Source organism: Oncorhynchus gorbuscha, linkage group LG12 (assembly GCF_021184085.1).
Source record: "Oncorhynchus gorbuscha isolate QuinsamMale2020 ecotype Even-year linkage group LG12, OgorEven_v1.0, whole genome shotgun sequence".
Taxonomy (NCBI): Eukaryota; Metazoa; Chordata; class Actinopteri; order Salmoniformes; family Salmonidae; genus Oncorhynchus; species Oncorhynchus gorbuscha.
In genome coordinates, this window is record NC_060184.1 from 30,122,509 (window position 1) to 30,138,982 (window position 16,474).

Consider the following 16,474-nt stretch of genomic DNA (forward strand, 5'->3'; position numbering starts at 1 on the left):
CAGGGGCACTGACCTTCAAGGGTCCACCATTTGATTTTGTTAGTCACTTACTCAGATATCCTATTAACATGCCATAAATCAATGCAAAATGAGTAGAATTGCAGGAAATTTGCTGTAAAACTGCAATACAAATTGTTCTGTAACGCAGACTTATTTCTTTATCTTATGTTAATACAATATTTTTCCGCTAACAGATCCCTCTGTAAGTATTAAATTATAGTTTTTAATCCGGGTGCTGAGTTCATGTGAGTTAATGTGTAGCGGCTAATTTATTGCTAATAGGCTATGTGTTTGTAGATTGACTGAGGTGAATTAAGCTAAAGCTGGGGTCATTTTTGCTTGTTTTTGCTGTTCTCCAAACACAATTTTAGAGTTTTTATATTGTATAGAAATGCAGCAAATGAGCTTCAACTTTCTTAAAATGTCTTGACCTCCAGACCTCAATAAAACTCAGACCCTCGCTACGGCCCTGAGAGCATTCTTTGCTAAACTAAAGGTTAAGCTTAGAGTAGCATGACATTGTTCTTGCCACTGGTCTATGGACAGGTTTGCGTGTTGTTGTGTTTTTACTTTAATGATTAGGGTTTGGGGAGGGTGAGCTGATCCTATAAGTTCAGGAAGTCACTCCTACACTCTCTAAAAGTCTCAGGCGAGACGTGTGTTGGGACCATTGTTACTATATAACTGTAACCTCTATAGAGCCTTGTCTCCAAGCGACTTGACCCCCCTCCCCCGTAGCACGGTCACTTTGTTTGCCTTGCTTTTTTCTCCCTTTCCCTTAATGTTCTCTCTCTCTCCATACCTCTTCACACATTCTTTGTCCCTCTGTCCATCCTTCTCTTCCTATACACTGGCTCAGCATGGAAGCTTGCCCTGGGGCTCAGTGTCTTTTGTGTGGCCCAGTGTCACTACTCTTTGTTGGGCTGTCAGATTTTGCGAGAGGTGTGGGAGGGAATGTGGGTCTCATGGTTAGTTTAGTTTGGTTTGGTATAGTGTATTTTAGTGTGGTTTAGTTTAGTTTTTGTTAGGTTTTGTTTGGGCTCAGTTTGGTTTAGTTTAGTGCTTGGTTAAGTTTAATTTGGTTTAGTTTTGTTTCATGTATACTGTATATTAACAGTTTTAAAGCTGAATTGCAATACAATACATACAAGCAATGCAATACATATAAGTTGCACTGCTGCGAGCTGCACATTCTTCTGGTCACCTCAATCAAAACCTCCTATTTTTTGGTCAGATATAACCTATTAAACAGTATAATGCATTATCCTCATGATTCCTGTAATAAAAGTGTCTGCCCTGATGCTGTGCCTGCCTGTTTCACAGAGGCCAGCTGCTGTAATGAGTGAGCCTTTCATGCTCTCTCTCCCCCCTCGTGTGCCCCTCGTGATTGTATAACATTTCGAAATGCAATGCAGGACAAAAAATACTTTAGAAGCAACTAGTTGTCCATATCAAAGAGAGGAGAGTCTCAGCTTTCTATAGGTATAATTTTATTTCTCAACGATCATTATTGCGCTCAAGGCACACTGTTTTACAAACAACATATCTGATGTCTTTGAAATACGAAGGGTACGAAATTGTGCATCAGCCATCGTAAGTGCACTGATAGCAACGTTTTGTTAGGACATTACATTTACTATTATAATAATACATTAGCAGAATATATTATATTTAGTTAGCTATCTAGCTAATGTGTTTTGAGGTGGTTCCTCAGGTGGTGAATTAGGTCTATATTTAAGTGATAATGCCTGAGAAGCCGGTGTTTAGAGGATATATTGGCATGGGCCGGCAAACCGTGCCAATATATCCTCCAAACACCGGCTTCATACAATGGGTTACCAACATATTCATATAATGATTGACATATTTTCATTCAAAATTGTATTTTTAATAATTTATTCATACTATTTCATTCTTCCACAAGATCTAGTCCCGACACAAATCTAGGGTTGCTACCCAAGCCTGCTGATCATTCATTCTATCGGTTTGGTTCCCAGAGACGCGACCCAGTCGTTCAGTCTTTTGTTAGTTCTAAGTGTTCCATTGCCATACTGGCTGGCAACATTCTTATCTCTTGCTTGCTTGCTAGCCAACTACGTCGAACTTAGTCATGTCAAACAGTGCAGCCAGAATAACAGATCAAAGTGATCTAAGGCACTGCATCGCAGTGCTAGCTGTGCCACCAGAGATTCAGGGTTCGAGCCCAGGCTCTGTCGCAGCCGGCCGTGACCGGGAGGCCCATGGGGTGGCGCACAATTGGCCCAGTGTTGTCCGGGTTGGGGAGGGTTTGGCCGGCAGGGATATCCTTGTCTCATCGCGGACTACCTGTGTCGGGCCGGGCGCAGTGCACACTGACCAGGTCGCCAGGTGTACGGTGTTTCCTCTGACACATTGGTGTGGCTGGCATCCGCGTTGGATGTGCATTGTGTCAAGAAGCAGTACAGCTTGGTTGGGGTGTGTTTCGGAGGATGCATGGCTCTCGACCTTCGCCTCTCCCGAGTCCGTACGGGAGTTCCAGCGATGAGACAAGACTGTAACTACTACCAATTGGATACCATGAAATTGGGGAGAAAAAAGGGGTAAAATATATATATATTTTTTTAAACAATGAGCTAATGATACGCGATTTTGCCTGGCATAGATAATGTGCTATTTTGTTATGTCCCTGTTGTACAGAGGAGCTATTAGCACAGCTAACACAATCACTTCAAACTGAAGCTGGAAAGATGGCAAACTAGCTGTACTTTGTTTCATTTTACCTGTTTTCTGATAGTTTTTTGTATATATCCATAAAAATGATGCTGATTCATGATTTTGACTGGCTGAGAAAAGCTGCCTGCCTGTCTGTCTCATCCCGTCTCCCAACACGTTCATTACTATGGGACAGCTGGAGATCAAATTTTAACAATAAACAAAGTTGCAAATGCCAGAAAGACAGAGAGTAAGGTTTATACAAATCTCCGCTGTTGAAAAAAAATGTTAGTCTAAAAGAAATTTGAGGTAATGTCTAAATACTTTTTATAGTGGAGCTCAAGTTCATAAATTGCCTGGCTGGGCTGATGAGTGGATTGTGCAGTCAGATGGAACAGAGTAAATAGGCATTTTAACTTAATAGATTTATCCGGTGGTAACTTGTGGAATTGACATCGGCTGGAATGCGGTTTTAACCAATCAGCATTCCGGATTAGACCCACCCGTTGTATAAATAATATTAGTGCACATAAAGATGAAGGCATTTATCTCTGTTGAACAAAGACATCTGAAAATTCTGGTGCCCTATTTTACCAGTAAAATGGAACAAAAGTAGCCTAATTGTCAACACAAAATTAAGTTGCATATCAAAATATTTAGAATCATGCATTCCTGCTTGGACATGTTAGATGTAACAACTTATTTATTGAATACCATCTCAGTAGTGTATTACACCTCTTAATAAAGCATTGTGAATGTCTTTCTAAAATGATGACTAAAATGTATTCTATTGTGTGACGCTGCAACAAAAACAATTGGGGGTTGCCACCAAATCATTGCCTGGTGCCACTAGGGTGAAAATGTTTGTCTGGAGCCCTAATTTAGTGTATATGTAGCATTTAGAAGTATTATCTGCTATATATGGAATGAGAAAGCCACATTATAGACTTAATTTTTTTGTTAGCTAATTTATGAGGTACTGAATATGGACTTTCTCTTAAAGCAAAGATAAGTGGCACACATGATGCACGTACACACAAACACTTAAACGCATAGACAGACAGACAGACTCACTTTCACTATTAACGAAAACTCTCCCTCAAGTAGAAGACAGTACTGAGTGCTACCAGGGGGTTAGCAGAAGGATCCAACCTGCACACACTTAGGCTTATTTTTCTCCAAAGAGCAGCTTTTTGTAATCAAATGTAGTCATGGCAACATTTTCTGTGTTCTGTGTTGCCATGGTGACCAGGGGACACCTGGGGAAAAAAGTGGGTGGTGCAGGGTAATAGTCGCCTGGGTACCAGTCTCTTTAGCTAATCCACTCCCTGTACTGCATATCATGTGCCAAAGAGACTGGCCTTTCTGCTGTCTTCAAATATGAACATTCTATCATTAATGATCTTGATGAGAATGGAGGATTTGATCCTGATTCGCTCACCCTCACAGCTATCCTCCAATCACATTTATTATGCAAATATTGGAACTATCATTTTTTTCTCCACAGATCTCTTGGCATCCCTTTGCTAAGTAACTGTTTGTCTGTCCAGATGAAACCAGTCTGTCAAAAGTTGTTAGCTCAGGTCTAAATTCCCAAACTAACTAGCTACATACTGCAATTCCAACCACACAAAGTCTTAGTTTTGATTTTAAGCCTCAAAACAACTTGCCGAGCTAACAGCGGAATGTTTACAATTCTGTTTTCGAGGCTCAAAATGTTGTTATGGAAAATATTTATGTTATTTCCAACAACCATTGAGCAACTCTGCCTTAAAACCAGCGCATATTGAACATTGAGATTGAAGAGACTGGCCTTTCGACAATGACAAGGAGTGGAAAGGAGTGGAATGTAAAGAGACTGGTACTCAGACTATGGTAGTAGTGACTATAGGAGTTTATAGTATACAATGCTATTCAAAAATAAATCATTTAAGAACAAGTTAACTACTGACTTTCAGCAAGGATATAAGGAAGGACAGTCAACTTGTACTGCACTGTTTAAACATCCCAAGGAGCACTGTGCAAGCGATAATATTGAAATGGAAGGAGTATCAGACCACTGCAAATCTACCAAGACCTGGCCGTCCCTCTAAACTTTCAGCTCATACAAGGAGAAGACTGATCAGAGATGCAGCCAAGAGGCCCATGATCACTCTGGATGAACTGCAGAGATCTACAGCTGAGGTGGGAGACTCTGTCCATAGGACAACAATCAGTCGTATATTGCACAAATCTGGCCTTTATGGAAGAGTGGCAAGAAGAAAGCCATTTCTTAAAGATATCCATAAAAAGTGTTTTTTAAAGTTTGCCACAAGCCACCTGGGAGACACACCAAACATGTGGAAGAAGGTGCTCTGGTCAGATGAAACCAAAATTGAACTTTTTGGCAACAATGCAAAACGTTATGTTTGGCGTAAAAGCAACACAGCTCATCACCCTGAACACACCATCCTCACTGTCAAACATGGTGGTGGCAGCATCATGGTTTGGGCCTGCTTTTCTTCAGCAGGGACAGGGAGGATGGTTAAAATTGATGGGAAGATGGATAGAGCCAAATACAGGACCATTCTGGAAGAAAACCTGATGGAGTCTGCAAAAGACCTGAGACTGGGACGGAGATTTGTCTTCCAACAAGACAATGATTCAAAACATAAAGCAAAATCTACAATGGAATGGTTCGAAAATAAACATATCCAGGTGTTAGAATGGCCAAGTCAAAGTCCAGACCTGAATCCAATCGAGAATCTGTGGAAAGAACTGAAAACTGCTGTTCACAAATGCTCTCCATCCAACCTCACTGAGCTCGAGCTGTTTTGCAAGGAGGAATGGGAAAACATTTCAGTCTCTCGATGTGCAAAACTGATAGAGACATACCCCAAGCGACTTACAGCTGTAATCGCAGCAAAAGGTGGCGCTACAAAGTATTAACTTAAGGGGGCTGAATAATTTTGCACGCCCAATTTTTCAGTTTTTGATTTGTTAAAAAAGTTTGAAATTATCCAATAAATGTCGTTCCACTTCATGATTGTGTCCCACTTGTTGTTGATTCTTCACAAAAAATACAGTTTTATATCTTTATGTTTGAAGCCTCAAATGTGGCAAAAGGTCGCAAAGTTCAAGGGGGCCGAATACTTTCGCAAGCCACTGTATGTACACAGCAGTATCCCACAGGGCAGTTGCCTTTTTTTCACACTTTTCACACAGTTTCCTGTGTGTATTAAGAATGGTCCATCACCCAAAGGCATTATGTGCCAATATAGAATTCAACCAATATCAGATTGATGATCTAAGGAAAAAGAACACGGTGCTGAAAGGTACTGTTGGACTCTTTAAATAATGGCGCCGGAGAGGATTGCTCCTGTTTTATTGGCTCTTAACCTCTCTGGGATATGGTCCCACCTGGCCAACATCCAGTGAAAATGCAGAGCGCCAAATTCAAATAAATTACTATAAAAATTAAACTTTCATGAAATCACACATGCAATACACCAAATTAAAGCTACAGTTGTTGTGAATCCAGCCAATGTGTCAGAATTCAAAAAGGCTTTACGGTGAAAGCAAACGATGCTATTATCTGAGGACAGCACCCCATCAAACAAACACAGATAATCATATTTCAACCCTCCAGGCGTGACACAAACGTGGAAATAAAGATATAACTCATGCCTTACCTTTGACGAGCTTCTTCTGTTGGCACTCTAATGTGTCCCATAAACATCACAAATGGTTCTTTTGTTCGATGAATTCCGTCGATATATATCCAAAATGTCAATTTATTTGGTGCGTTTGATCCAGAAAAACACTGGTTCCAACTCGCGCAACATGACTACAAAATATCTCATAAGTTACCTGTAAGCTTTGTTCAAACATTTCAAACTACTTTCCGATTACAACTTTATGTATTTTTTAAACGTAAATAATTGATAAAATTTAAGACGGGATAAACAGCGTTCAATACCGGAGGAAAACAATGTGGAGCGTGCTTTCTGGTCACGCGCCTCTATCAAACAGTACACTTCTCTCTACCCTTGTTCTGAACAGTGCTATTTCTTAATTTCTTAAAGGAAAAACCTCTGTATATTTATAAACAATAGCTGGTGCACGATATCTAAGGAAGTCTCGAGGTTTTGCTCACCTGAGGTAGCGTAAACTACAGCTTATCATGAGATACTCTATCTACCTAAGAATTTTTCATCTGTATTTTACGTTGCTGTCTACATACCACCACAGACCAATGCTGGCTCTAAGACCGCACTGAATGAGCTGTATACCACCATAATGCTCATACAGAGGTGGTGCTCCTAGTGGCCGGGGACTTTAATGCAGGGAAACTTAAATCAGTTTTACCTAATTTCTATCAACATGTTAAATGTGCAACCAGAGGGGAAAAAACTGTAGACCGCCTTTACTCCACACACAGAGACGCGTACAAAGCTTCCCTTCGCCTTTCATTTGGCAAATCTTACCATAATTCTATCCTCCTGATTCCTGCTTACAAGCAAAAATTAAAGCAGGAAGCACCAGTGACTCGGTCAATAAAAAAGTGGTCAGATGAAGCAGATGCTAAACTACAGGACTGTTTTGCTATCACAGACTGGAATATGTTCCGGGATTCTTCCGATGGCATTGAGGAGTACACCACATCAGACACTGACTTCATCAATAAGTGCATCGATGACATCATTCCCACAGTGACATGTACGTACATAGCCCAACCAGAAGCCATGGATTACAGGCAATATCCACTAAAGGGTAGAGCTGCCGATTTCAAGAAGTGGGACTCTAATCCCACTATACCCTCTGACAAACCATCAAACAGAAAAAATGTCAATACAGGACTAAGATCAAATTGTACTATACCAGCTCCGATGCTCATCGGATGTGGCAGGGCTTGCAAACTATTATAGACTACAAAGGGAAGCACATCCGAAAGCTGCCCAGTGACACAAGCCTACCAGACGACCTAAATAACTTCTATGCTCGCTTTGAGGCAAGTAACACTGAAACATGCATGAGGGCATCAGCTGTTCTGGACAACTGTATGATCATGCTCTCCGCAGCCGATGTGAGTAAGACCTTTAAACAGGACAACATTAACAAGGCTGCAGGGCCAGACTGTTATCAGGATGTGTACTCCGAGCATGCGCTGACCAACTGGCAAGTGTCTTCACTGACATTCCCAACCTCTCCCAGTCTGAGTCTGTAATACCAACATGTTTCAAGAAGCCCACCATAGTCCCTGTGCCCAAGAACACTAAGGCCTAAGTGACTACCGAACATTAGCACTCACGTCTGTAGCCATGAAGTGCTTTGAAAGGCTGGTCATGGCTCACATCAACACCATTATCCCGGAAACCCTAGACCCACTCCAATTTGCATACCGTCCCAACAGATCCACAGATGATTCCTTTCACACCTGGACAAAATAAACATGTGAGAATGCTATTCGTTGACTACAGCTCAGCGTTCAGCACCATAGTGCCCTCAAAGCTCATCACTAAGCTAAGGACCCTGGGACTTAACACCTCCCTCTGCATTTGGATTCTGGACTTCCTGATTGGCCACCCCCAGGTGGTAAGGGTAGGTAACAACACATCCGCCACGTTGATCCTCAACACTGGGGCCCCTCAGGGGTGCGTGCTCAGTCCCCTCCGATACTTCCTGTTCACTCCTGACTGCACGGCCAGGCACGACTCCAACACCATCAATACGTTTGCCGATGACACAACAGTGGTAGGCCTGATCATTCCAGGTGAAGCTGGTTGAGAAGCGTGTGCAAAGCTGTCAAGGAAAATGGTGTCAACTTTGAAGATTCTCAAATATAAATATTTTGATTTGTTCAACACTTTTTTGGTTACATGATTCCATATGTGTTATTTAATAGTTTGTCTTGACTATTATTCTACAATGTAGAAATTAGTACAAAATAAAGAAAAACACTTGAATGAGTAGGTGTTCTAAAACTTTTGACCGGTAGTGTATACCAATGACCTTCCTTATGCCTTATCTGAAAATCAAGCTACTTCAGATTATACAGCAAGACTATAGGTTCAACAGGTACAGCAAGCTCTACATGTAGATCTGGGAAATATTTGCCTGAACAAACTTGTTTTGAAAACCAAGGTTATGTTGGTCTGTTCCAACAGGAAAAGGCCAACACAGCATGGGATACAATTAAGTATGGGGGGAGTACAAATTGAGAAAGATTCTTAAGCAAACAACCCAAGCATTAACTGGGAGTCAGGTGAACTACTGTTCTGTGGACTGGGGAAATGCAACAGCAAGTGAAATTAGAGGCTGGAGATTGCACTGACAAAGCAGCAAGGATTGCTTTAAGGTGGCAATATGGTTATTCTGTTGTAGTCATGGTCAATGCTCATGGTTTGTCATCAATCAACAAGATAATTGAAAAAAACATGCTTATTTTATTTCACAATCTACACCATTTAAAACAGCCAAACATTCAGTAAATACTAGAAATAGATTGTCCACCATCTACAGTGGGGAGAACAAGTATTTGATACTGCCGATTTTGCAGGTTTTCCTACTTACAAAGCATGTAAAGGTCTGTAATTGTTATCATAGGTACACTTCAACTGTGAGAGACGGAATCTAAAACAAAAATCCAGAAAATCACATTGTATGATTTTTTAAGTAATTAATTTGCATTTTATTGCATGACATAAGTCTCTCACAGTTGAAGTGTACCTATGATAAAAATTACATACGTCTACATGCTTTGTAAGTAGGAAAACCTGCAAAATCGGCAGTGTATCAAATACTTAACCAGACACAAAAGAGAAACGAGCAAAATAACATTTTTATTTAGAGCAATAAAGAAATATAATAATTTATCAGGGCAAACCAGAAACCTTTCAATATATAAATTCAAACAATACTTTAGAACCATTTAAATATAATAAATTGAAAGTGTCATGTGTACTCCCTCTCCGGCCTCTAGGTCATCAGGCTGCTGATTATCCCGCACACCTGTCACCATCGTCAAGCGCACCAGTGCCTCATGACACTCACCTGGACTCCATCACCTCCTTGATTGGCTTCTCTATATCTGTCACTCCCCTTATTTCCTCAGGTGTTATTGTTCCTGTTTCATGTTGGTGCGCTGTTTGTGGTTCTTGTTTTGTTTATTTATTAACACTCACTCCCTGTACTTGCTTCCCTGACTCTCAGCGCACTCGTTACTGGAAGGTTGTGCGTGACTATGGTAGATGAAGGAATCAATCTATCTTTTCAGACTGTTCGGGTATTTATCTGGTCAAAATGTCAGTGTATTATGTCTGTTTGTAACAGTGTGTTATATATGAAAATGTGATCGTATTATAAATTGTATTTTAATGTTTAAGGACTCTTGGACTATTAGTCCAAATGAAGACTTAAAGAGATCCTAATAAAATCATGTATTTGTATGTTTTATGTGGATCCCGGGATGAGTAGCTGTTGCATTGTGCAGCAGCTAATGAGGGTGCTAATAAACTTAACTAAACTGTGGGCACTTGTGAAGAATAAACACTTCATGAACTTGAAAAGTACTTCAACTTGGTAGTTGAATGGTTCCAAAAGTACAAACCCTGTCCACCTGCCACTCCAGAAAGACTCAATCAAACAATCGAAAGTAGGCATGTTGGGTGAAGTTAATTATCAGATATGTAGTATTGCTCTGACTCTATTCCCTGTGTGTGTATGGGTGGGCGGGCATGTGTGTGTGTGTGCAGGGTGAGGAAGCTGAAGGAGACCCTGGGTATGGTGCAGCAGCTGGACAAGAACATGAGCAACCTGCGATCATGGCTGTCCCGCATCGAGACCCAGCTGGCCAGGCCCGTCACCTACAACGTGTGTCACCATGAGGAGATCCAGAGACGGCTTGCCCAACAGCAGGTGGGTGGTAGTAGGGTGAGGTTGCCCCTAGACACTGGTCTTGGGTCAGTTTAGCATGTGGGTGCCAGGGTCCTCTTTATTAGGCACCAAATGAACAGGGAGGGAGTACCTGTTTAACGCTTTAAAATGTTTTCCATTGAACACAACCCAGGTTGTCATAGCGAATATTATGAAGTGATTTACCTGTATAAATACAGATTCAAAAAGGTGTTTTTGTGTAATATGCACATCACAAATGTCTCACCGGTGCTGGGCCAAAAACATTCTATTACTCAGATATAGATTGTAATGACCATATCTGTAATATCTGTATTGATTTCATTTTATTTTAGTTATTTGAATAGATGGCGATAGATACAAACATATTACCCCATTGAACAAACAACCATCCAATGCATAGCCTTGTCAATAGCCGTGTCCAACATTGTCCACCTGTCTGTCCACATTACGCTAAGTTTGTCCTTGTTTCCATCCACAGGAGCTGCAGAGGGACATCGAGCAGCACACGGAGGGCGTGGCGTCCGTCTTGAGGCTGTGCGACATCCTGCTGCATGACCAGGATGCGTGTGGTGACGGCGAGAATGACTCCATCCAGCAGACCACCTGCAGCCTAGACCAGCGCTGGAAGGCCATCTGTGCCATGTCCCTGGAGAGGAGGCTCAGGTAGGACACACACACACACTCACTCACATGTGTGTGTATACACACACACAATCAATCAATCCCCACAAAATATATAATGTATTTATAATGCATTACCAAACAGGTGGCTTATACAAAGTGTTACTAAAAGTGATGAATGAAGTTTGTGGGTTCATTTGGATGGTGATGTTTCGCAGTCCAGAGTGAAGTTTCATCTGGGATTAAGATCACCCCTCCCTTATCCTAACCTTAAAGGAAATATCCACCCAAAACCACTAATTCCTATAATTTAAAGTGTTAAATAACACTAATATGTGAGAACAATATATGTTGTTTACAAATGTTTAATTTTGTCGTTATAATAAGGTTGGTAGCAACGTGCGAAACTTGTTGTGGAAATCTCACCATGTTCAACCTGCAGATCGATGTGTCTCGCAGCGGCACCATGCAATGCACCCTGGACTGAAGAGGCAGACAAATAGGAGAAATGTGGTGGACCCTAAATTATACATTTCTCAAAGTAGGAATGTCGCTAAAATATAATCAATTGCACATTCGAAAGAAGACAACCTGGTATGGCATCAGCTAGTATTTAAATCTGACATGTATGATAGATGTTTTTGAGATCTTAAAGTCATATTCCTTTTAACTTCCAGTGTAGTGAGAGCGGTTTAATCGCAGTGCTAGTCATACCTGACAAATGTCCACCTGCTCGAACGGCAATAGCTCCGATACACATGAAAACATAAAATCACTCAGAGAATTGATAGAGCATCGCTCAGAGATGCACGCAAACAATAGAACATTCAACATGGGTGAATCTTTCCTTTGCCTATTAGTGGGCGGATTGCGAAACATGACCCAAGATTAGCGTCTCAGGGCAACTTTATCCTACACTGATGTGTCCCTATGATAGGATCGAGGAGACCTGGAGGCTGTGGTGTAAGTTCCTGGATGACTACTCGTGCTTTGAGGACTGGCTGAAGTTGGCCGAACGCACGGCAGCCAACCCCAACTCGGACAACGTTCCGTACACAGTCGCCAAGGAGGAGCTCAAGAAGTTTGAGGTCAGTTTTGGGGGTCAGGACCCTATAGGAAGTGACAGTGAAGTTCACTTCTGCCTCCCAAATGGCACCCTATTCCCTACATAGTGCTCTACTTTTACCCAATGCTCTGATGAAAAGTAGTGCAAATTGCAGGGAATAGGTTGCCATTGCAGACACAGACACTGTCTGAGATTTTCATTGTATTCTATTAACTAACCAATGGCTCAGTTACTGGATGGTTGGTTTAATCATATCCTTTCCCCAATATTCATCAATCAATGTTATTCACAACCCTCTCTCCCTCCTCCTTCCCTCCATCCTTCCTTTTATCTTCCCTCATAATCCTCCTCCCTCGCTTCCTTTCATCCTCCCTCCCTCACTCTCGGAATACCCTCTACACCTCCCCCATCCACCATACATCCCCTCCCTCCCCACCCTACGCAGGGCTTCCAGAGGCAGGTGCAGGAGCGTGTGACCCAGCTGGAGCTGGTCAACAACCAGTACCGCAGGCTGGCCCGGGAGAACCGCACAGACTGCGCCAGCCGCATCAAGGTTATGGTCCATGAGGGCAACTGCCGCTGGGATACACTGCACAGGAGGACGGCGGCCATCTTACGCAGGCTAAAGGTGATAAGGAAGGAATGCTTTAAAAAAAAAATCATTTATTTTTTTCATAAAAAATATGCACACTTACTTTAGTTAGACAGTAAGGCCGATGTGTAAGCTATCAGAGCTTAAGAAATCATTGGCGTATTGCTTTTCCTATTTTTAAGGGACTTATAAAAAAAAATGAAATTCCAAGATGGCCAATTTTATTTTATATCAAGAGCCAGAGCTATGACTGTTTTCCACCCCCCATGTGAATCTTGAATTTTATCTGCTCCTTGACTCTAGGTGTGCACACTATCAAGCACTATTTTCTTACAGACAAAAACTCACGGTCTCTTTTCCTCTTCCCCACTGCAGCATTTTACGGGCCAGAGAGAGGAGTTTGAGGGGACCAGGGAGAGCCTGCTGGTGTGGCTGACGGAGATGGACCTGCAGCTCACCAACGTGGAGCACTTTTCTGAGACAGACACCCAGCACAAGATGAAGCAGCTCAACGTAAGGGGGGAATGGGTGGGATTGGAGGAAGGTGGGGCAGACAGAGGAATTACACACACACGCACAAGCTCAGGAACGCATATTCACTAGTGGACACACACACACACACACACACACACACACACACATGGAGGAATGTGCATTCACACAGTTACTGTCTTGCACATGTGAACTCAGATTCCCACAGTAACTCACTCAGATGCAGGAGAGCACACATGTCACACACGCATCCCATGGCCAGCTTTAACACAGTCACTCATGCACACAGTCAACCAAACACTCTCATATTCGCCTCTCCTTTCTAGCTCCGGGGTGATGTTTCCCAGCCATGGATGGGTACAGATTTAGGATCAGTTTCCCCTCCCCCAATCCCAACCACAACTATTAGTGGGGAATATGCCAAACTGACCTTCTCCCCTCCAGTCCTTCCAGAGGGAGATCACCCTCAACACGGAGCGCATTGACGGGCTGATTGTGTTCGGCGAGGGCCTGATCCAGAGGAGCTCTCCGCTGGACGCCGCTCTCATCGAGGACGAGCTAGAGGAGCTACACTCCTACTGTCAGGAGGTGTTTGGCAGGGTGGTCCGCTTCCACCAGCGCCTCACGCAGCCACCGGTTAGTATGTGTGGACACAGATGTACAGGCATGCACACACAAAAGAGAAACACACCTCAACAAAGAGAGAGAGAGACACACACACACAGAAGAGTTGTACTCCTATTGCCAGGAAGTGTATGGCAAGGTGATCTGCTTCCACTAGCTCCTGACACAATCTCCTCTCTTCCTCTCCAGGTGTTGAAGGAGGAACCGGAGCTCTTCAGTGGGGACAAGCCCCTGGTGGGGAGCTGTGAGCTGATTGGCCGTTCCTGGCTGGGGCGGAGCCAGAGTCAGGGGAGTGCCCCTGCCACACCCACCCACCTGTTGGCCCCTCCCCTGGAGTGTTCGGGCCGGGAGACACCCGTGAGCGTGTGCGACTCCATCCCTCTGGAATGGGACCACACGGGAGACGTAGGAGGATCTTCGTCCCACGAGGAGGAGGAGGTTGAGAAGAAAGACGGGACCTACTACAGTACTCTGTCAGGTAAAATACAGTGTTCATGTTTCCTCTCTGGTGACAACTAAGTGTGTGTGTGTCTTACAATCAGAAATGAGTATTCAACAATGCTGTGGTATTTATGAATACAGTATATTCATGTACACACACAGCCACAGTGACAGTGACAGTGACAGTGAAAGTCACGCACACACACAGACACACACACACACACACACACACACTCACACTCAACTTGGCCCTCTTCTACTCTTCTCCAGAGGTGGAGGTTACAGAGAGTCCAGAGGACTTTGTGAAAGCCACGGCTCTCTCACTGGGAGCTGATCCCTCTGGTAGGCACCACTATGGTCTTCCTCTTCCATGCCGATGCCATTGGGTGGCTATATACAAGCGGGTTCTGCTAGGCTTGGGGCATGCCTCACGCAACCCCACAGTAACCTCACGCAAAACTGCTAAAGTACACTATCTTATAGGAGTCCTCACAATAAAGTGTGATCACCGCTCACAAAAGAGCTAAAGCTCACTAACAATTTCACTAGGCTACATCTCAGCTCAGTGTAATTCTTTTAAATGTATATTTTCTGATTTCATTTAACATATATATATAGAGAGAGGATGACGGGGAGTTGTGTCAAAGAGCAGTAGGCCAAATTCAAATGTATGCTGACAAGTGTGCCAGAGGCTGCAGCATTACAGCTAGACCAGCCAAGCCACAGTGTTGTTTTTTTTTTCTCGATTTGAAGGTCGGGGGTTCAATCCCTGACTGAAGACTCAAAATATGGAACCCGATGTGTCTCTGCAGGACACTCAGCATTAAGGCCAGGCACCACATGCTGAAATGAAATGTTTTCATCTACCTGTCAATTTAGAGATTTTTGGGGTATTTTGGTCCATTAACATTAGCCTTTTTAAAGAGTAAACATAAACGTTTAAAAAAACTTGATGAAAATGTATATTTTCTTTAGTTTATCATATTACCATCAAAATGTTTCTGAATTTGAACAACTTTAAAATGAACATCAATCATGTCAAAGCTCACTACATAGAAAATGTTACAAACTGGACTACATTTAGTAACTTACTTTGAAGAGATGGTGATTGGGTCTAAATAGGCTTTTGGCATTTGGTAGTGTACTTGTCTTTAACTGCCATTTCCCAAAAGTCAGACTCTTCCCACACACCAACTAATTTTCTCAGCGTCAGAAGGATCTGCTTGACCATATCAAAATTGTGTGTGGTTATCCTTAGATATATTCTCGGGACTTGCCCAGAGGGAATTGTTGATATGCCGTAAATGTTTTATTCTAGTTAACATTTTATTTGGAAAAATGCCTTTAAATGTCTTTAGTGTTTTACAGATAGAAAGATTGAAGTATTTATCCACAAAGTCCGGTCCTGGAGTGTCTTAACAAAATGAAACAAAAATATTTAGGCTGACTTAATCCAGTGTCTAGAAAAAATAATATTTGCATGGTATGCAAATATGCACTATTTAATAATAAATCACCTCATTTGCATATTGTAGTAATATGTTTCAGAAAATAGTCATTCAAAAAAATATTTTATTCAACTGATAAAAGTTGATTGTGATATGATTAAAAGAATTAGCGTGTGGTGCCTGGCCTTAAGGAGAACAGATTGGGGGTAAGGCCCTGTGACAGACCAGCGTCCTGTCCAGGGGATGGATTTGAAGTAGAGAGGTGATTCAGCAACACCTGGAGGACAATGGCGTTAAATAAAAAACATTTTTATTGCTACATGTAGAAGCAATGTGTTAGGGTTTTTACAGAAGTAAAACAGAATGAGTCTTTTTATTTTAACATGTGAATCAGGGGATGTACATCAAACTACCTCATGCTAAGGAAACAGAAGATAGGTTCCTGCCCCATGGGTCATTCGGGCAAGGCTACTTACCTTTACACCTCAGTTAGACTTGTCTGCATAGTAAATAGGCTTTTAGCGTAAAATCCACTTAGGGTTGCCAGATACAGTGAAACCACTCCCAGCTGTGTTGCCAGATCCAACTACACTAATTCACCCC

The 16,474-nt window shown here is 42.4% G+C and overlaps 1 protein-coding gene across 7 annotated transcripts in view; it reads left to right on the plus strand.

Moving 5' to 3' along the window:
- Positions 1–16,474, plus strand: part of LOC123990855 (nesprin-2-like) — a 253,676-nt gene that overhangs the window by 229,845 nt on the left and 7,357 nt on the right. For 6 of the 7 annotated variants that reach the window (XM_046291782.1, XM_046291783.1, XM_046291788.1 and 3 more), the window contains 8 exons: positions 10,425–10,587; positions 11,066–11,250; positions 12,146–12,296; positions 12,720–12,902; positions 13,242–13,379; positions 13,803–13,994; positions 14,172–14,460; positions 14,694–14,765. In XM_046291782.1, coding sequence (XP_046147738.1) covers positions 10,425–10,587; positions 11,066–11,250; positions 12,146–12,296; positions 12,720–12,902; positions 13,242–13,379; positions 13,803–13,994; positions 14,172–14,460; positions 14,694–14,765 — 1,373 coding nt within the window. The remainder of the gene's footprint in view (positions 1–10,424; positions 10,588–11,065; positions 11,251–12,145; positions 12,297–12,719; positions 12,903–13,241; positions 13,380–13,802; positions 13,995–14,171; positions 14,461–14,693; positions 14,766–16,474) is intronic. The other variant, XM_046291785.1, reaches the window with a different exon arrangement.